This window comes from Periophthalmus magnuspinnatus, chromosome 17 (genome assembly GCF_009829125.3).
Source record: "Periophthalmus magnuspinnatus isolate fPerMag1 chromosome 17, fPerMag1.2.pri, whole genome shotgun sequence".
NCBI lineage: Eukaryota > Metazoa > Chordata > Actinopteri > Gobiiformes > Gobiidae > Periophthalmus > Periophthalmus magnuspinnatus.
In genome coordinates, this window is record NC_047142.1 from 23,533,321 (window position 1) to 23,555,142 (window position 21,822).

Below are 21,822 nucleotides of genomic sequence, written 5' to 3' on the forward strand. Positions count from 1 at the left end.
CCAAAGTATCTATTACTACAGTAAATTAATAGATTTATTTTTGTGAAAGGATGAGTTATCCATAAGCACTTTAATTAAAGTATTTTATTACTGCAAACAATACAAAAATACAGTTACATAAAGTTACATAAATATTATTATACTAATGGATAATTCTTTCACATTATTGAGTGCTGAGTGACTGACCAGGTAAATCTAAAAAGGACACACTATAAAAATGAAAAGGTGAAACAGTGATGAACTATATCTTCAGTGTATGAACAATGAAGATATATTTAAAATACATTTTATGGAACAAAAACACTGCCTTTTACTTCTAACATTCAAATTCTATAAATATACATGGCCATGTTATACTAAACACTTTCACAGTACCCTTCATTTTTGGCAACTTGATTTTGTAAATAACAAAATTCACATAGTAAGCATAAACATAAGCTGTTATGGAAATACTCCCAAATAAAGTTTTTGCCTTCAAATATTAGTGTTAGGGTCAGTCAGTGCACAGTGGTTTCACACTTTTACAGTAAAAAGCATGTCTGCATTTGCTCTGTACACATGTGACTACAGAGCACCACATTTTCCATTCAAAGTACTTCAAGTTAAACTTAATACTGTTTGTGCTACAGATTCAATTAATCTTGTGTATAAAATATATACAATTTATGAATTTATGTTATAGAAACTAAATATATTAACACATTGTGCATAGGTTATAAGAAATTAGCCTGCATTTGACAGTATAATACTAGTGTCGCAACAATTATTGGTCGAGGACAACAATATCAGCCACTCCATGGACCTGGGTGAGCTGTTTACAATCCAGAGATGCCACCAGCTTCCTGGGTCCAGGCTGAGAGGGGATGAAGTGCTCCGTCAGTGTCACTGTAGCGAGGCCTGCTACATCCCTGCGAACAATGAAAGAAAGTTCAAGGTTCAAGTTGATGTGGCCATAGAAAAAGAAATAAAATGAAAAGCATAATGTCTTACCCCACAACCACCACGTGACCCTTCTGTAGACCCAGGCCCTCCACTCTGAACACCACATCCTTCAGAGTTCTTGGCAGTGGGTTGGTGAATGTGATTTTGGCTGCCATCTCCTTACCAACCACAGCATCACCCATTGGCTACATGAGGCACAAATAATAAATGCATTAGGGTATTTAATTCTATTGATATGATATTAAATGTTAAAAATATGATATAAATGCATACAGTGATGTTCAGGTCAGGTGTACGGAGCCTGAAGGTGGTCTGGTTAGCCAACACTTGCTGGGTTTCATTGACTCGTCCAGACAGTGTCATCATCAGAGCTGCCTGGTCCACAAGCTGGTTCTGATACTGTTGGTATGGGAGCACCCACTCAATGGTTTTCTCTGTAAAAAATAAAATAAAATAAAATCTTTCTTCTTTAAAGTGACTGTTGTGCTTCTGTATGCTTTACACCTAATGTTAATTTCTGTGGTAAACAGGACAGCCTTCTGGCTGATAAAGTGTGCCATAATTACAATGTTCTGTCCAATGAAGCTCAGTGTGAACTCACCTTCATTGGGCTGGAGCTCCACTGACATCTGCTCCTTCTTAATGGTGCCCTTGAGCACACCAGTGTAGTACATGACTGCCACCTGGCTGTGCAGCGTGGTCTGGCGTGGTTCTGAGCTCTGGTTCTTCACTACAATGCTGAGCTGAGCATCTGCTCCCATTCTGGGTCCTTCTCCGTCCATCTTGACCTCGACAGTCACGTCTTCAGCACTAGGAACAGAGTACACATCTGGCTTGCTGCCATAGCGGCTGGCTGTTTCCACTGCAATGCGTTCCTCTTCTGAACCTGAATGAGAGACAGGATAAAGAGAGCACAATTTGTTCTGTCAAAAGTCCCAGGATTTATTGACAAGGTTAAAACTATAGCACATATTTCTTCCAAATAAAACATGGTTAAGGTATAGAAATGAGCAGTTCAAAGATATACGTTAAATTAATGATAACTTCTGAAAGGTATCACAGTTTTGGAGAAAGTTGAAGAAAGTGTAATTAAAGTTACCTTCCTGGTGTTTATACAGGTTTGTGATGTCTGCACGCTCATCTGAGCCCACGGCTTTAGTGCTAATGAAGTGGCCCACTGCTTTCTTCTCACTGTAAATCTGGCTGAAGGTCCCGTCCAAATTCCTCTGCCAGTAGATCTTGTCACTGTTGACCTGAATGGAAAATATTTTTCAGCTTAACATCTAAAAATGAATGTTAATACTAAGAAGAGATCTCTCTCTCTCTTACTTCTGCAAACACAAAGGGTGTGTCGTGTTTGAGGTACACTTGTCCAGTGCGAATGGCATTGACAGAGGCTGGACCGCAGCGGAAGGTGCCCTGACTGGTCTCCTGGGGAGTGGAGTCCACTGCCTGCCAGCCCCCATTTCCTGGGGGCAGGTCTGGTCTGGCCATCCAGCAGTCGTTCCACACATGGAAGTTCCTGAAATCAAGAATTATTTAAAGAATAAAATTCTGAGAAATAATTTGTATATAACTTATATACATGGAAGTCAAAATGAGACCGTATTTATTTTTTTCTGACAATGTCGAGTGGCCCTTTTATATATATGCCACTTTTTATAGTATAAAAACTACAAGGACATGCTAATAAGGTTATAGTCTCTTCAGAAATGTTAAATGCACTAATATAGCTTCATAAACTATGACACATCCACAGATTTCATAATGCTGTTCTTTCAGCTGCATCTTTGCCACTGGTTCATTCTGTGTTCACAGACACTTAATGACACCTGGGTGTTGGAGTCAGTGAGAACAGCTCTAAATATATATTGCACTCCTACTTTTAGCATCAAACAGCAGAAAGCTATACATCTTCTTACCAAACAGAGTCTTTGTTGAGGTATTCGAGTGGTTCCAGATTTTCATCAAAATACACATCTGTGGTGAGTGACACGTCTGTATCATGAGCAGACTGAAAGTTGGTCACACTACGGGCAGGAATGCCAAGACAACGCAACACTGAAAAAAACAAAACCTATTAAGTACACAAAGCAGTAACACCATCCTAATGATTGACCAAGATGCCATTGTATTATTATTGTGACATTCATTATTATTACTATACTGATCTGGCATATATTGTACTATATTGTAGCTCTTAAATTGGCTTAATTTTTATCTAACAATTTTTACCCCTTTAACATCAGCTCCATCACACTGTCACTTTCAGTAATGGTTTCTTTGATTCAAATTGGGGGAAAAAACATCATGTGACAATGACAGTGAAATTGGTTGGTCTTGTATTTTTGTAAGGAAATTATGTACTAAATCTCTTTATGATGGCCCTATTCTTTGGTCCATAGAGCATGGTGATGACTTCCAACAATAAAAATGTTTGGCCTACACAGCACAGCAGTATATTTGAAGTTATTATCCAGGCTGAATGAAAGCAACACATGCAGTAGTACAAGTGACAAAAGTAGTAGTGGAATGGCAGGAATGCAAATGTATTTTAGGTGTATATGAGCTGCTATCAGGGGAAACACTATGTGCTGGGGTCAGCGGGCTATCATGTGAGGAACACTGCCTGCATGTTCAATGAATGAAGACTACTGTTACAGCAAGCTAAATGAAAAAGGCCTGATACACTGTGGGTCAGCCAGGTTACAAATATTAAACAGACAGTGAACTCTGAACGGCTTTTGTGAAAGTCCATGCACATAACTGTTCTTTGTGTCCAATTACCCTTCACACCTTCTATATGTGCATGGTTTTAGATGCGCACCTGTTGTGGTGACCCCTGAAAAGACCCAGCATTGTCCATAACACACAGGCGTGCCATAGGATGAGTGGTATTTCTTCAGGATCTCAACACTGCTGCTCCATGCGGCAGGGGACACACCATCTGCGTAGTCCCCTGACCAGTTCCCCATCAAAACACCATAGTCGTCCTGAGCATTTATCTGTAAAGAAAATGCAGGGTTAAATGTTGTCATTGTAGTTGTACTATGTGTCACCAGTTGTATAGCTATGTATTCCTGAAATAGCTAACTGGATGCTAAGCCTGGCATTCTGTTACATTCCAAGGTGGCTAAATAACACAATGGATATTTAGAGCTGTCTATAGTTGGTGAGTAGTTGCAGTTATTTAGATCTCTTCATTTTCTGTCCCTGCGCTTTTTCCAGGCTCAGGGTCATCACAACAAATAATGCATTATTTGGCTGCAGCATATGTACAGTAAGGAAAAAAATGTAAAACTTAAAAAAAAATCCTCACCATGGCAGATAATACTCGGACCACATTGACCGGATCACCACGACCAGAGGGAGGCATCTCACTTTTCTCCAGAATGAACAGGCAGGCTTCAAGTATCCCTTCATGAAACTGCAATGGCAAATTACACACATTTTATTATGCAAGTCTTCAATCTAACCCTACGCTCAAGGTGAATATAATAGTTCTTATTAAGCCTCATGACGAAAAATGGAAATGTCTTTAAAATATTTGACGATATAAAGCTGTGTGAGTCATCTAATTTGCACTTTTCCAAATTACCCCCTGGCAGTCACATTACAGTAGTGAATGAGGTTAGTATTGGCAGACTCATATTTCAAGCCACATCTTGTCTTCAGAGTCAGTAGTACCTGCCCAAAATTCCACGTGCGAGCGCCGATTTGTTTCTCTGTACCATAGTAAATCCGTCCAGTATCATTGAGTACATATTCCTTTCTCTCATCCTCTTCATCCAGGAACACCGTGTCCTCTGTAAAGATAAGAAATATGATCAGATTTTGAGATAAAACAAGCAGATTTGACTGTTAAAAATCAATTCCAAGTTATCTCAAGTTTAGAAAAGATTGAACAAAGTGTTAAAGATGGGAAGGTTGGGTATTTACACTGGTTGATTGTCAATTGTGTATTTTCAGGCTTTGGGAGTGACCCTGAATTTCACCTCTTTAGTGACAAAAGCACTAAGGAATGTCTTTTCTATTCAAAAAAAGAAATGGGTCCCCAAGGCCAGGAAATTGTTGAGAAACACAAGGACTCCATAGACCCTGCAGTGGGGCCTGAGGTGGTGTATTCATTTATATGTATCTGTGATGTGCACACTTTCAGCCATGCATTCAAGCTCAGTACTGACGCGAGCGCAGTAAAATATTATTCCATTACCTGTATCTCTGTGATTAAAAGTATATACGGAAATCATGGTATGCCACAAAATAGAAAGAAGAGAAAGTGTCAGAGAGTTCACACAGAAGGGAAGTCTGAAGTTTACATTTGTTACAACTGAAAAAACAAAGGGATGTTTTGCTTGGGAAGCTGTGGGAGGTGGGTGCGGTCAAGTCATTATTGCATCACTCAAGTTAAAAGCAAAGCAAACTTATATTTAATTTAATTCCGTTTTTGGGAGTGCATATCCACCCTATGACATTTTAAGTGTTGTGTGTCAGCCCCAAGCCTGTATAAATGGCAAGAGTTGCAGAAGAAATAAGAAACATTCCTACATGTTGATGTGCTAAACAAAACTTTTTCCTGTCAAATGCCAGCTAATAATTATTATATAAGTCAGGTTTGTTGATGCTAAAATGCCAATTGATGCAGTGCTGTAACAAACAATTAAAAAAGAAAGGTTTACAAATGTCACGTGTGATCGTTCATGTTTACACAGAGGATTACAGAAAGAAAAACACACACCAGTGATAAGAATGAAGAGGAGGGAAGGGAGTCAAGCAGTGGTAAGAGGGCACTGCAGGGGTGGGTCTGCAGAGAGCCGATGTGGGAGGAAATACAGCTGGAAACAGTAAAACAGGGTGGAGCTCAGGTCTGCAGGATTAGCCGTTAGTGTTTTATGCAGCCATTGTGAGTTTGGGACTTATGAGAGTTCGGGAAGGATGAAAAAGATTGAGAGGGATTCAAAGAGTTTGGCTCTTTGCCAAAAAACTACAATAAAAGACAGACCAGTTCCTCTGCCAAATCCAAGCCAGAAGTTATTTATGTGCAAATTCACTTCTTTTAAATAACATTGCTGCACTGGTCAGCAAACAGGAAATAACATGAATAAAAGAACAACCATACATGCATGACATAAATGATCAAAATACTGCTGTGTACTTGAACAATAAAAACGATTCAGCTGCATCTATGTTGGCAAAGTGCTAATTAGTAATACCAAGTGCCCCCAGACACCAGTAAGACTATAGATTGCATTTAAAGGTCTATTGTGTAGCATTTCTGGTTGTCTCCATTAAACATATCTGTCTCTAAGGAGAAAGAAGGTGACTCCTCCAGACCAAGTTGCCATCCAGTTCTGTGGAGAGGCAACCTTGTTCACAGTATGAATGCATGTTTTTCAAGTTTATAGATGCAAGATAGACTGGTTTAATGCCAGACTATGGAACATTCTAGGCAATGCAATAACGATTTTAACTGTAACAAGAAGGTGGCAGACCCCCGGTTATACAGGGCAACGGGGCAAAAATGGTCCAAATTAAATGCAATAATATAGTTACATAAGACTCGTAGTAGTTGTTTATATAGGCCTTTCTGCAGCAAACAATCTGTGTCATCTAGTAGGACTTGGGACGGGCATCAAAATAAAACTTATGGGGTTCCAACTCCACTGACACTAATGATTGATTGATTGATTGATTGATTGAGTGATTGAATAGCTGTTGTTTATGTTGTTCATTCAGAAAATAAATCAGGGGCTCTAAGAAGCAGGCACTGTTTAATATTGGAGAGATGTGCTGGGAAGGGAAAGGGCAAATCCATACAAAATTGATCATGAGCATCTGTATTTGTACAGAGCAAACATTGATAAAAACATAACAATCTCACCAAAATGTTAAGGCCAGACACGAACCCCCCTCTCACTTGGGGAAACAGATATCATGCCCTGCTCAGGAATGTCAATCATTTTGGTCCAAGTCAGGAGCCAGTCCCAGGGAATCACAGCCAAAGCAGTTACATAACCCTGAGAGCTGCACTTGGGTCACGGGGCAGTGTGTGATGGACAGCAACACACTCACTGACTGGAGTTAGCATTTCTCATCCATGTGAAATATTATTCAAGAGTCCTCGCACAGATTGCATTTTATAAAGGCTTTTTCTTCCGCTAAAATTGGGAGAAAATCGTGCCAAGACTTCTCAATGTGTTTGGTAGCATTCCCTTTGTTAAAGAATACAGTTTTGGGATCTCTCTGCTGAGTCTCTTTGTTAGCTTCACTCTGCTACATCTAATCATAGTGTGCTGGAGCCAAGCCCAGATAAATGTGCATCCAATATGGAGTTTATATAAAAGCATTTTTACACACATATCATCGCCTGTTTGTCAGTAAAGATATAGAACCCAGGGCAAATAAGTGATTCATTTAGTTAGTTAAGTTAAAGGTGCACTATGTAACTTTTCTGGTGGAGGGTTCACCATCTACTTGTCTGCATACAATTGGCACAGCTTTGCCTGGAATATTCCACAGTATGGCATAAATCTAGTTATCATGTATTAATTGAATTACTCAAAAATACATTGAAAAACACGCAGAGTGCTCCTCTTTCCACAGATCTGAGCTTGGCCTGGTGGTGTCATCTGCTTATCTTCATGGAGACAGAAACATTTTGCCAAAATTGTGAAAAATTCAAGTCACACATTTGGCAGACCCTCCACCTTAAAAGTTACATAGTGTCCTGTTAAGTCATCCTTTCATTTGGGGCAAACTGACAACAAAGTCTCATTCGGACACATTTCTACCTTGCTGATCTTACCTTCGCACCATGGATTAAACAGCATCACAATGCGCTTTGGTGAGTCGTAGGTGGTGGGCTTGTCCCCTTTGAGTGAGTTGGTGACCACAGAGAGCCCATACAGCCCTATCACTGCAGAGGCTGGAGAGTTGACTGACAGTTTGATCTTGTTCTCCGTCTGCTCCACGATTTTGGTCTCCCAGCGCTCGTCCTCCAGGTGGTCCACCAGAGGAATGATGACATGTGTGCCTTTGGACACTAGTGGCAGGCCCCCTAAATCAGAGAGGGCAGAGGTCAGTCATAAAGTCAAGTGAAAACTCCCGTAGCAGTGGCAGTTAAATTGTAACACATGCGGAGTGGCTTCTGAAACTTAAAAAATAATTAGGCAGTACAAATTAGTAATCGATATGGAGGTGATACAATATTGTCAACTGTATAGAAAGAAAGAAATATCTGTGTTAAAGCAAAAGAAAAAAAAAGTGTCCTCTGCACAGTGAGTGTCTTAAAAAACCTCTGAGACATCTATCGTTTTCTATTTCTACTAAAACCATTGTGAATATTTCTACTTCTGCTATCAGTATAACATGTACAACCAACAACCATGGAAACAACCACAAAATTACAACTGCTGTTTCACATGCTGTTATGAAATCTATCTCAGTAGATTTTAGTAAGAACTAGACCATTTTCATTGTATTCCTGATAGCTGGGTTTAAGTATTGATATTCACCTCTTCATTTATTACAGCCTTTCAAGGTGACAGAGAAAAGAAAAAGTGATTGTGAATACCCATTGTCAAACATTAAAATACAGAAATGTGCAGAATAGAGCTCACAGTTATTAAAGCTAGAAGATATTTTTGAGTCAATAGAAGAACTTCCTCTCACACTGCCATTCATTACTAACAACCTGTCCAGCCCACACAAAGTGAATTCAAATGAGAACTGACACACGCCTGTGCAGAGTTTGCTTTTGAGAGGAAAATTGTGACAGCGCAGCCTAGAAGTAGCACTTATCATTTTTCAATATTGAGAAGCTACTTACTAACATGGGAGTGAGTGGTTTGTTTGTGACACCGTAATTCTAGTTTATGGTGAACAGTAAGCCACAGAAGTATAACAGGCCAAAATAAACAAAGATATTTCCAGAGAGACTTTAAGCCTTATCGTCTGAAAAAATGAATTACAGACCAATTCTCTGAGCATTTCACTTGCAATTTTCTCTGTTGCGCATGAATGTATTACGTCCCCACCCTATGTGAGGAATCTGAATTGTAAAAGGAGCTGTTGTACGATGACGCCATAACTTCATAATCCCGTGTGGAGTTGTAGCTGGAGTTCTGTAAATACCAGAGGGAGGTATCTGTGCAGCGCGTCTGGAAACTATTAACACTGAGGACTGTGGCTGGAATCCAAAACTTGTGCTGCAGCTATAGCTCCACAGCAGAAGGCATTTTGACCACAATTCCCATGCAAGTTATGGGAAGGTCTATTATGTAAATGGTCCAAATGGTTTACTGTAGCAGTAGATTATTGCATTGGGATCTATCAGTATGGTTAACACGATAATATTCCCTGACCTTTACAATACTTTTTCACATCATAAGTTCATGTTGTTATTGCTAACCTCTAACCTTTTATGTAGGATTGAGGTATGTAAAGTCGACCTGGGTTAAAAACACCCAAGCTTCATCCATAACCTCCTATAACTTCCAAGTATTTAAATTTATGCCGTTTCACAAACCAGAAAACTGCATTTAAAACAACCTTGACTCCATATTTTTCACATTATTTACCCAGAGTTATTGTATTGTGCATCTATACACTAAATACTAAATACCTGTTTTGAGTTCTAGGTGCAGTTTGTCAGTGTCAGCGTTGTAAGGCCGGTTGAGCTCCACTTGGATCTGGAAAGTCTGTCCTCTGCGGATGATCAGCTCATCTCCATGGAACAGGTCTGTGTGATGTTCTGTCCTATTGTGATCTGTTTTAGAGCTCAGCAGGTCCACAGAGCACACGGAGAACTTAATTTCTGCAACAAGAAGTCAAGGTCAATCAGAAGTGGGATTTAGGGTCTGCATAAGGTAATTACAGTTTGGTGAATCTTATCATTAAAATGTGTCCTTTTTTCTTCTTTTCAAAATCCAGTTGGTCTAATAATTTAGTCTTGAGTCATACTTGAGATGAGTAAACAGTTAAATTGCATAGAATTATTATTGATCAATTAATCATAGAGTACGGCACATGGTATTATGTTTTTGGTAAACCCACCTCTTCTTCCTGGCACATAATACTAGCTAGACAGGATAACTAGGTAGTCCAATGAGGTTGATCTGGTTTTCCGTTAATTTATTTTAATAGATTCATTTTTCAGACCAAGGTTTAGTTTGTTTGAGGAAGATCGCTGGTGAGCAGTGGAAACAGTCAGGTATGAAAACAAACTAAACCTTGGTCTCAAAAAATCTATTAAAATCAGATATCTTGGTGTTTTATTGTATTTTTCATATGTATCTGTATATATGTATTTATTGTTTTGTTTTTGTTTTTTGTTGTTGTGAAGCACTTTGGTCAGCTAAAGTTGCTTTAAATGTGCTGTACAAATAAGCTTGAATTGAGATGAGTAAATGTGAGTGGAATAATTTGTCAGTTTGTGTGTTTGAAAAAGAGTTAATCCAAATATATTGAATCTTATCATTCACTACTGTAACGGCCTGCTCACTGGCCTCTCCAAACGAGCCTTAACACAGCTGCAGTACATCCAGAACGCTGCTGCTCGGGTCCTGACTAGAACCAGGAAGTATGAGCACATAAGTCCTGTGCTCAGGTCTCTGCACTGGCTTCCTGTAGCTCAAAGAATAGACTTTAAAGCAGCTCTGCTTGTGTATAAGTCTCTCCATGGCCTAAGTCCAAAGTATATCTCCGACATGTTAGTGCCATATGAACCATCTCGCAATTTGAGGACTTCAGGGATCGGCCTCCTGCTGGTGCCCAGAGTCAGGACTAAACATGGGGAATCAGCGTTTAAATTTTATGCAGCTAAAACTTGGAACAGTCTTCCTGAAGATGTGAGACAGGCCTCTACTTTGACAATGTTTAAATCCAGACTCAAAACAGTTCTGTTTAGCTGTGCATATGACTGACAGGTTTTTATTCTGCACTCTTCTCTTTTAATGTTGATTTTATGATGATTATTTGTGATTATTTATGTTTGATTTGTGTGATTTTAATGTCTTTCTTATTCTGTAAAGCACTTTGAATTACCTTGTGTACGAATTGTGCTATACAAATAAACTTGCCTTGCCTTGCCTTGCCTTCTTTGGGGAGTTGACAGTACCCATTTGTTTCAAGTGTATTGAGCAGGTTATAACAGATAAATATTATGACTCATATCAAGACATATAATCAGCGGTTTAAAGGGATAATTCTACATTACGTGAACTCTGTACTTCCTCTGTTACATGTCTATTCCTGTGGCATACCTTCCATTTCCTTAATTTCTTCTTTTTCAGTCTTGAGTTTTTCTGGTTCAGGGGTGACGGGGGCAGGGGGTTTGACAAACTCCACTTTATCTGTGAGGTCATATGAAGCACTGGTCTGCCTTTTGACACAACACGGACACATTTTCTTAAACCAGCGTTTGCAGCTTCCTTCCTCTGGCTTCTTCTCCTGTTTTTGGATGGTCAGTTCCACACGGGTAGGGGGTGCCGCTCCGGGAAACCTACCCACTTCTGACATGCTCCTTACTGATAGACGCTCTCCTGGCATCCTGTGCAAACATACAACAAAAGTCCTTTGAATGAGTTGATGTATGATGTGTGCGTTATGGCTTGTGCTTCTGTCCCTGCAGCTAAATGGTTTAATAAAATCTTTTGGCATTTAAACCACTATACATGTTATAGCTTGAGAGTGATGCCAGCGGTTGGCTTTTTCACCGTCTGTATGCCATGCAAGTAGCTGTCCAAAGAGTACTCACCCAAAGTTACACCTAAGGTTCCAGAAAAAAGGCAGAACTTAACCTTTTGCCCATTCAAAATACCCCACTTCCTCTTATTTCACCACATTTAGCTATAACGAAAGCAACAATTTTTTTTCTATTACTTGCTCCCACAATTACCACATTCCTGACTTGCACTCGACTGGGTCAGCAGTCCCAGAATGCTTTCTCAAAGCATTCTGGATATTTTGCCTTTCACCCTTGTAAGATGTATTGAAAAAAAAGCTCAAAACGTGGGGTCAAATCTGACAACACAATTTAAATATAGATTGAAAATTGTGTGTTGGCCATTCTGAAGATACTAATTCTCACTTAATTGTATAGTCATAAATAAATTACACACACACACACACTTTCCACTAAAAGGCCACTGTTTAGGTGGCACACACTATTAAATGTTCATTAAAACAACATTAAAGTACCATAAAGAGTGGTATTAAACATCCTGCTGAAGAACCTGGAGATGCTGAACACACTCAGCTTAGGTTTTATTGTGCAATTGTTCTAAGTTTCAGCAAGCTTTTGGAAGGTGTGATGTGATTTAGCATGAACTGGTATGCACTCATTAGAAGGTGTGAGGTGAGGTGAGACAAGTTAAGATCAGTCTTTTTGCTGTAAAGTGAAATGTGAGAAGTATTGTGCTCAGTGTATCAATCCAAACAGCTGACGGGGATAACCAAACCCTTAATTTATTCACTGGAGTGGAGATGAAATTCCTTATATGCAAATAGTTTTGGATCTAGAACTAATAGTTGTTATGTCACAATGGAGTAGCTGTATCTGTTGCATCAACACTTCACTCCACACTACTCCAGGGTGACCTCACTCAACCTGGATGCTTTCTCTTTCAAATATAAAAAGTATAAGGTGCATGTCATTATAATTTGGTTTACACAGACAATAATGCAATACAACATGAACAGTAATAAAATGAGCAAAAACATGCTTCTTAAAGTAATTCTCATCTAAGGAACCATTTGCTTCCTAGAATGTACACAGTGCTAATCAAAATCTTCATTAAGGGCGGGACTGAAAGGACTAGCAAAATTGTATACTTGTTTGGCTGTACTTGGCTATATTCAAAACTCAGAACTATTCAAAAACACTGTATTGTACTTGGATTAAGGATTTATAATGGCAGACACTGGCAGAAATATTTCTTCAAAAATCCCTTTCTTTCTCCTAGTCATTCCTTTTTTATTAGCCTAGTTATCTTCCACACGCACCTTTGAGAGGCCTCAGATTTGCCAATTAGTGTCATCCACTGAACCCAAGAAAAGTCATTCACCACAATACCTCTGTGCCTCCTATTCCTGCTCACACATTCATGCACAAACTTAAATGGAGTCACCAGTCAAGCTTGAAATTGTTGCTTCTTCATCTTTTTTCTTTCTCCCCACCTCTTTATCAGTACCACATGTACAACTTCTGCTTTCTTTTACTTCTGCACTTTCTGAGATAAGTCTGTTTTTCTAAATAATAATTAGAGTGGCCATAATTTTCCTTTTGGAAATACATAATTATAACTGAGAGGTTGCTTTTCAACTAACAAAATCAAAACTAACCAAAAAAGTCTCCTAGTAGAACAGCTGCTCACAACTGATAAACCAAATGACCGGTTCTCAATCAGTGATAACAGTCCAGTTCAAATTCTTTCATTCTATTTTATACTTTGTAACTGGTCCTGGTTGGGTCAGAAATGTAGGCCTATCATTTGGCACTTGGCATAAAAACCTTGAGCATCACTGCCCTAAAATGACCCCATACATTTAAAATTTCTATACATGTTAAATGGATACCAAACATGGAAACATCACTTGTCAACTTTAAAATATATTAAAAAAACAAATTCCCAAACTTACTTGTCTTCTATCTTCTGCTCTTTGTCCAAATCAGTATGCTTCTTTAGTTAACTTAGAAACTGTTTAGTGCCTGTTCTTTGGGTATTGATACCTTTTATATGGCAGCCAGGGAATGCAATGCCTTGACAACACACGCCCCTCTTCCTCTCTGCGCCCCACCCTTAAAGTTCCTCATGTTCCCTCCCACTCGCACACAGCAGCACCCGTGGTCTTGACTCTTGCGGCGTAACAGAGCTAACTGTGAGTTACAGTTAAAGCTGAATCACGGACCAGCAAAGAGTTATTACGCAATACTCTGGCACTAACTTTCCAAATCAGGAAGGGTGTGGAAGATGGCAGATAGGAAGAGAAAGGGCACAGATGTGTTTAGACTAAAGAAGAAGTAACACTTCTATGCAATGGTTTAGATAAACAAAAATACATGAGCTGTGGAAGTTTGACTAGTTTTATTAGATTTTTCACCAATTCTGGACCTGAAACTGTTCAGTGATGTTCAATGACTTTGAACCACTATAACATGAACATTAACAACCCCTCCCACAAGCCCCAAAGCTACTGGTGACGTTAATCTTCTGCAATCTCTTAACATACTTGCTCATCATTTTGGGTCATCAACCACAGAAAGAAAAGCATGACTTCAATCCATCAAATTGAATGCTTTATTTGATAAGATAGGTTGGTGTGCAATGGTTTGACAGTATCGTAAATCTATGCATAAGGTGTGTAGAATTCTCTATGAGGTGAATTCCAGTGCCACAGAATTGTAATTGTAAATGTAGGGGCTACACTTTCACAAGTATGTTATAACCAGTGGATGTGTTCAACAGGCAACTTCACAGCTGTTCTAGCTTTGTTTTTGACATCACACTTAACAACTCTATAGAAGTTGAAAGTGAACAGTATTTGAATAAAAACATGTTCTTTGTAGTAAAGTTTACATCCTTTAAAATTGAGTATTTTGAGCATCAATATCATTAAAACAAGAAAATGTAATTGTAATAACTGACAATGGTATTGGAGTGTGAGACAAAACGTAGGCAGCACTCAAGGCAAAAAAGTTTGGGAACCACTAAGTTACAGTGTAAAGCATATCTCGCTCAGCATCCTTATATTCATCTTGCTGTGGTAGGTAAGGATCTCTGCAAAAAATAAAAAGTAAAAAAATGTACACATTTGTTATAATTTGAGGGGTATAATTTCAAATGGTTGTTTGGCACAAGCATTAAATTCTTGGCTGACAGGACTATTTGTATTATGAAAGTGCTGGCCATTTATTGTTGATCTTGCTGGCCTGACACCATTGTGATAAATGACACAGACCATATTTGCAGCTTGTGGAGAGCGCTGGACAAGAGGAAATGTAAAGGTGACTTGGGTTCAACACCGTATAGAGCATAACAGATGGGATTGTGTCCTAGATCCCCTTCAGTACGTGGGAATCCAAACAGCCCAGTCAACCAGGGAAAAGGAGATACAGTATTAGAAGTGCAAAAAGAATCTATACATCTATACAAGAAGTTATAAAAGCACCATGAGTGGTCAGAAGCATTAACAAGCATACACTTATTACTATTGTTAAAGATATTTTCACAGTTGAAGTCCATGGTTGAACAGAGTTGAAAGAAAGTAACCTTCAAGTCTTTCTTTTAATTGAGTTAATCATTACTAGAGAATTGTCTTGTCGGAATGGAATATTTGTGTTTTTCTACATAACTCAATATTATGATTCACAGATCCCAAAACAATGACATCAATGTGTGTGATGAAATGTGCCTGATTACATTATGTCTTGATCAATAGCAGAGTGCATTTGCAGCGACTTGCATGAAAGGTTGAGTCAGGATCTGCTGTTGCTCTGGAGATGAACACAAACAGACAAAGCCAAGAAGGAGCTACCCCAGAAAGTAATTTATTTGTTGCGCTCACTCTCACATCCAAATTCAGCCTGGTTCTTTTATTCTAAAAGTGCTTTGTATAAAAGATAATGTTTTATGTTGTTTAGCTGGTTTCCTGGAAACTTTCAAAGATATTCTACAAATTAATAGCTGAGAAAAAGGGAAATAATGTGCTTAACCATAGGCCTAATAGTTTTATGCAATTTCTGCAAGCCACAAGTATTTGCAATTATCGACCAAATCTGACAAGAATTTGACTGTCGTTGTGTCTTAACTGTGTATAAACTGAATGTTGTAACAGCAACCCTTAACATCATGATGGCAATTAACAGAAATAATATAGTGCCCTCTAGTGGGGAACAAGTAAGCATACAAACTGAAACATTTGAAATGATTCTCAGTGTTAAATGTTAATTTTTAAATTATATTTAACACAAAAATACTGTACACTGTGTGCATTGTAAGTTAGAATCAACCCAAAGGGAGAGCATCTAACTACTTGAGTCAGAGCAGGTGACTCAGTAAATTTTTTGTTGTTTTTTTAAATTATGGTAAATGCACATTAGGGCATATCAATAAACTGATGACAGTGTCAGTGAGCATTTTACAATCAATCCTTACGTTACACTACGGTTTCCCCTGTATTTTTATTTTTTTAGACAGCAGCTCTTCTACGTCATCACTGTGCGCCGCTCTTGGCTCCTCCCATAGCTGCCCTATGCTCACATGTGAGTAAACCATGGAGTAAAAAGAAAATATTGTCTATTTTCTTAAAATGTGATCCTTGTCCATATTTTGAAGGCTTTGTCTTGTCGTTTTAGTCCACCGTAACATAGCTGTAACTCATTTACCTAATTAAAGGTTCTTGCTAAAATTGCTTTAAATTCCAACCACAGAAAAGAAAGCAAATTGAGATCAAGCAGCAGTTTATAACATTTTTTCATGATCCTGCACATATTACCTAGGCTTTCTGTGTGTGTTCTGTGTTTAGTTACACACACGGCCTTATGATAATTATGGTTGAAATGGAAAAAGAAAAGAAGACGTGGAAGAAGGGTGAGAAAAAGCGAAAACATGCTGGTGAAAATTCGGATGGAGGGCTAAAGAAGAGGAAAGAAGGGGATGATGGAGAAATCAAAGGGAGAGCAGAAGGAAGTAAGAACCGCCTGGATCCAACGAATGTGGGCTACTTTCGCAGAGTGGACGACAGACTGAAGGAGGCCTTTGAAGATGATGAAATGAAGGGTAAGACTTTATCGTCAACAACATACATAACGACACACAAAAGATTTAATGGTAAGAAATGATAGCTGTTAGGCATATTTTAAAATAACTACATTTTAATCAACATGCAAAGAAGGAAACTGACAAGAATCTCTTCAGAATATTTGTCACAGATATTTACCATAGCTTTGAATAAGTACTAGTCCACCCAACACTTACTATTAGCTTGTTATGATGTTATGAGCTCCTTGTGCTTCTACACCTATAATATAATAAAAAGCTCCACATTTTTGTCCTTTTCACAGAGATGTTTGTGGAGAATGTACTTTCTGAAGTCAAAGGAAAAGCTGTTCTCGTGGCCTTGGACCGCACTGCCAGTATCACTCTACAGCATCTGCTCCCTCTCTGTGGGCTGGATCAGGTGGCTGATGTGCTGAAAGAAATGGCTGGAGAAACAGGATCAGACCTCAAGACTGTTGCTTGCAGTCAATGTGGCAGCCATGTAGTGGAAAGTGCAATTCGACAGATGTCTCGATGGTCAGGTAAATTTATATATCACAGTATCCCCAAGGTCCTTAAAGTGCTACAGAGAGTGTTAGTTTTCTTTTGGCAATAAGAAATAAAAAAAAAACCCAACATGTGGATGGATAATATATGTCATAATTTATGTGTTTGTCTGTTTCTTTTTTACTGTTGACAACCTGTCCACTATGAGAATATCTGTCTATTTATTGGTCTGTCTGTAACTGTTTGAGGAACTCTAAATAATAGATTTTTTCCCCAAAACATAAAAAGTAACTTGGTAATACAGAAAGAGAACTTATATAGCCATACCTACATAGTATTTCACAATTGTTTTCCTTTACATTTTGTCTAGAGTCTGCACAAACAGAAGCAGAGGATGATAGCAGTGGTCCTCTGGAGACACAGGTGTTATGTCTCAGTCGTATGGTTCGAGAGCACAGTGCTGAGTTTATTAAACATGTTCACGGCACACATGTCGTCCGCACACTTCTCCATGTGATGGCTGGCTGCATTGGACCTCCCCGAACTACAGCTCAACCAGGTATACTTAGAAAATAATAATACCACCAAGACTGTGCCTTTTTTTAATGTTTGAAATCATAGAAATTACTTGCTATTCTTGAGCATAACCCTTCCTTTGGAATCAATAGTTTTATATATATATATATATATATATATATATATATATATATATATATATAGTAAATATCTTTTTTTTCCTTGTACTTTGGTTTAAGAACTTGACTAAATATTCAAAGAAAGCATAAAATGGGCAAATCTAATGGTGAGTGTTTTGTTGTTTTTAGCTGCCAAAGATCGTCATGTGACACCACAGCTAACAGATTTTGACATACCTACTTCTTTTTGGTATGAACTGAAGGAGCTCACAGAAAGTCTAATGGCCAGTGTTAACCGTGAGTTAGTTTTTTCTTCTCCTAATACAATAAATATAATGTCTTTTAATTATAATCACCATTGTAGATTGATTTACTATATTTGCTTTAAGGTTTTTATACTGCTCTTCTATTAATACTGGCACTAATGTTCATTTCATCTAACATTTACCAGTGAGTGTGACAGACTCGGTTGCCAGTGCTGTATTTCAGACAATGTTGTCAGTATGTCACCGAAAACGGCCCAAACTTTGTAAACAGCTCCTAAAACGCATCATGGCATACTTGACAAGTTGCAGCTCTGCACCAGGAGTCAGGTCAGTTATTCCTGCCATGCAAGATGATGTAGAATTGCTTGAGCAATCTGTTAAATGTGTTTTCTTTTCTTTTAGTCCTCTCCTAGTTTTTCTAAAAGACCAAGCCGCCAGTCGCCTTATTGAAAAAGTTATACAGCTATCGCATAAAGCATTGTTGCGAGACATCTTTAAAAATCACCTCAGAGGACATCTTGTTGACCTCGCCCTCCATCCCATCGCTAACTTTGTCATTCAGAGACTCACAGGAGCTATAGCAAATTACAAAATGGTATGTCAAAGTTATATTTTTGACAGTATGTAGACAGTACTTTTAATATTCCAGTATTAAGAAATGGGTTGTAGATCAAATTTTCTAGTGTTTGTGGTATTAGATAAACCTGCAGCAGACCAACGAAAGCAGTGATAGAGTATAGGCAGTAGCAATTATCTACAAACTAATTTTGCTTTTTTTTTAATTAATTGTAATTCATTAATTACTATACTTCTGTTGATTTACTAACTATAAGATCAAATGTGTTTTTCCCAGTTCCTAAAGCTGTTTGATGAGCTGTTGGAGGGAGTAGAAGCTATCCTGGCTGCTGGTCACATGGGCGTGATTGTTCAAATGGCCGAGAGCTGTGCAGAGAGTGGAGAGAAGCAGGAGGAACTGTTGCGCTGTCTCCTGAGTGTAAACCACCGAGTGCTTTATTAACTTGTTCCTTTTCACTACAACTGGTTATGTCCTCTGTGCTCAAAGCTGCCACTTCCATTCTCAGGCGTTCCACTGTGCAGAGCCGGGCTCCCGACACACCAGCTGCCTCCCACTCTTCCTTTCACTGCTCACTTATGAAGTGTACTACCAGTCAGACACAGCAGAGGGCGGCATTGACACACAGGTACGCTCTAGGATTCACAGTGGATTTTTTGGGTGGTTTTCAACTCAAATTTATTTTTTTTATATGTATTAGTTTTTATGACAAATAAATCTTACTGAATTAACCTTAAAAGAACCAATGAATTCAAATACTGCTAGATATTACCTGTACAAACTTTTAAAAGAGACTCCGGGTCTACTTAGAATGTTCAGATGTTCATACAGCATCGTTAAGTAACACTATAGTTTTAATGTCTCAGAAATGTTTTTTCATCACTATATTATTGTCAAAGGGGAGAGAGGGTTTGCATTTTTCTTGTTAAAGAGAGGGTATTTTACTTTAACTTTTACTGTATTAATTGCTAGCACATATTTACATCACCATGTTACCTTTTATTCTTTTGAAAATCTTAAATTCACCGAAAACAATGCATTCACTTGTTTAGAAGTTTCACTTTTGTTTTTGAGTATATTTATGGAGAATTGTTGTGTGGGAGCATGGATGACGTAGGCTCGTAGGTTGAACATTGGGCAAATCTTACAGCTAACTGTAAGGAGGATTTGAATAGGGTCCAGGAAAGATTGCTAAATTACTCAGACATGCATGGGTGACATATAAAAACACTTCAGGCATGTTTTTGATAAGGGAACAACAACATTATACCATGGTAGAAAGCTCCAAGAAGTCAATTTTGGCATAGTACCCCCTCTGTGAGAAAACATTAAAATATTTTCCTCCACATTCATTATTTTGAGACAATATCAGGAAAAATCTCCCTCCCTTTCCCCTTTTATCACCATTCAACAAATCTAATATTTTATTTAAGATATGCATAAATCTACTGTTTGATCTTCCTCTAACATCAGTAACCCTCATATCTTCTCTGTTGAGTAGTACAAAGAACTGTCCTAAAATCTATCCTTTGCTATTTTCTCTTTTAAATATCTATCATAAGCCATGCCTCTGATGTTTCCTTTAATTTTATTCTAAGGGAAATTTTACATTTTAACTTTTTTGCCCTTTTCTTTCCTTTATTCTAGGTCCCACTAAAATCCTCTGTGATCTGTTATCATGGGTCCCGACTGGTCCAGGCCCTGTCGAAATTCAAGGAACGCTCTCTCCTCCTCAGCAGCCTGCGAACGTTGATCCCGGATGACCTTTTGACCCTGGCCACTCACTCTGTGGGCAGCCACGTCCTTCAGGCACTTATCACCACTTCCAGCGACAAAGGCCGGGGCAAGATCCTTAAGAGACTCGAGGTAATAAAAACAAAAGTTTCAAAACTCCCATAAAGTTTACTGACATTTTCCAGCGTGTTTTTTTTTTTTTTTTTTTATATATATATATAATGTTACCTTAGTACTAAATACATGGTGTTAAAGTACAAATGTACAAGTGGCTTTGAAGTTATTAGACTTGCGTGAACATGATGATGAAAGTTCTGTATTTGGATGTTTTTGGCTCCTAAGGCATCTTATATTCCTTTTAGTTGTCACCTGACAAAAGTTAACTTTTGTCAGATGAAAATATTCTTATTTTCAGTATACTCAACCTTCACTGGGCAAACATTTGTAAGAAAAAGTACTTTGAGTACAATTGTCCTTGACACCCTTTAGTTTTTTCCTTGAGTTGACAAAAAGCGTGGGCTATATAGTTTTTGTTTGCATATCACCTTGCCTTCAACCATTCCCTTAAAATGAGCTTTTCTCATATTTTTGTTATTGTACTTTCAGGGTCAGTTTGTGCCAATGGCCTGTTCCAGGTCAGGCAGTCGGGCTTTGGAGGCCATATGGAACAGCGCTTCTGTCACACACAGGCAATGCATAGCAGAAGAACTAGGTATGGTATATCTCTATTTATTGATAAAGATATCCACTTTGTCAGACAATGTTTATCTCTTAATTTTTTTTTTTTTAATTCTTTAGCTCCAAGTGAAAGCCAGCTGAGGTCTGATCAGTTTGCTCGACACATTTGGGCGAAGTTTGCCCTCTCCCATTTCATCCACCGAAGAGCTCATTGGCAGGAAATACAGACCGGAGAGTCCAAGAAGCGCAAAATGTTCAGCGATATACTTGAATAAATGTACACTTGTACAAGAATCCCATGTGAATGTTGTATTTATATATATATATATATATATATATATATATATATATATATATATATATATATATATATATATATATATATATATATATATATATATATATAAATTAGTGTGACTTTGTTATTTTATCCGTTCTGGTTATCACTTCCAACAATTTTATTAACCAACATTCTGTATTCAGATAATACATAATGCTTACAATAACTCAAGTATTTTTAAGTCCTGTTTATTTGTTGTCTTTGTCTTGAATATATGAGGCTTTTATTGCATGAGGTCTTCTTGATCTGCCATTTGTTCTGATCAAACCTTTTCCACTGAATTGGTGTCTAAAAAGGGCTTGTTTCAAAAGAATTGCCTTGCCCACTGGAGAGTTGAGTGAAGATAAACAAATTAAAGTTGTGGGGAAACATTTGGTGTGTTTTCCAG

General features: G+C 38.2%; 2 protein-coding genes across 2 annotated transcripts; one reads left to right on the forward strand and one right to left on the reverse strand.

Annotated features, from left to right (window-relative positions):
* Window positions 1–67: 67 nt before the first annotated feature.
* tgm1l1 (transglutaminase 1 like 1) lies at window positions 68–13,690 on the reverse strand. Its single transcript, XM_033983153.2, has 14 exons — window positions 13,582–13,690; window positions 11,205–11,491; window positions 9,566–9,757; window positions 7,748–7,999; window positions 4,630–4,748; window positions 4,262–4,369; window positions 3,770–3,947; window positions 2,865–3,003; window positions 2,272–2,464; window positions 2,042–2,195; window positions 1,544–1,828; window positions 1,216–1,376; window positions 991–1,127; window positions 68–908 (listed from the first exon to the last, which is right to left on the reverse strand). Exons 2-14 carry the CDS (start codon window positions 11,488–11,490, stop codon window positions 764–766), a joined length of 2,349 nt encoding a protein of 782 aa, XP_033839044.1. The 5' UTR covers window position 11,491; window positions 13,582–13,690; the 3' UTR covers window positions 68–763.
* A 2,469-nt stretch (window positions 13,691–16,159) lies between these two features.
* LOC117385821 (nucleolar protein 9) lies at window positions 16,160–21,391 on the forward strand. Its single transcript, XM_033983154.2, has 12 exons — window positions 16,160–16,204; window positions 16,468–16,721; window positions 17,006–17,242; window positions 17,578–17,766; window positions 18,032–18,139; window positions 18,294–18,435; window positions 18,511–18,703; window positions 18,962–19,102; window positions 19,191–19,310; window positions 20,330–20,548; window positions 21,023–21,128; window positions 21,215–21,391. The coding sequence occupies exons 2-12, from the start codon at window positions 16,484–16,486 to the stop codon at window positions 21,367–21,369; spliced, it is 1,848 nt and encodes a 615-aa protein (XP_033839045.1). The 5' UTR covers window positions 16,160–16,204; window positions 16,468–16,483; the 3' UTR covers window positions 21,370–21,391.
* The last annotated feature ends 431 nt before the right edge of the window (window positions 21,392–21,822 follow it).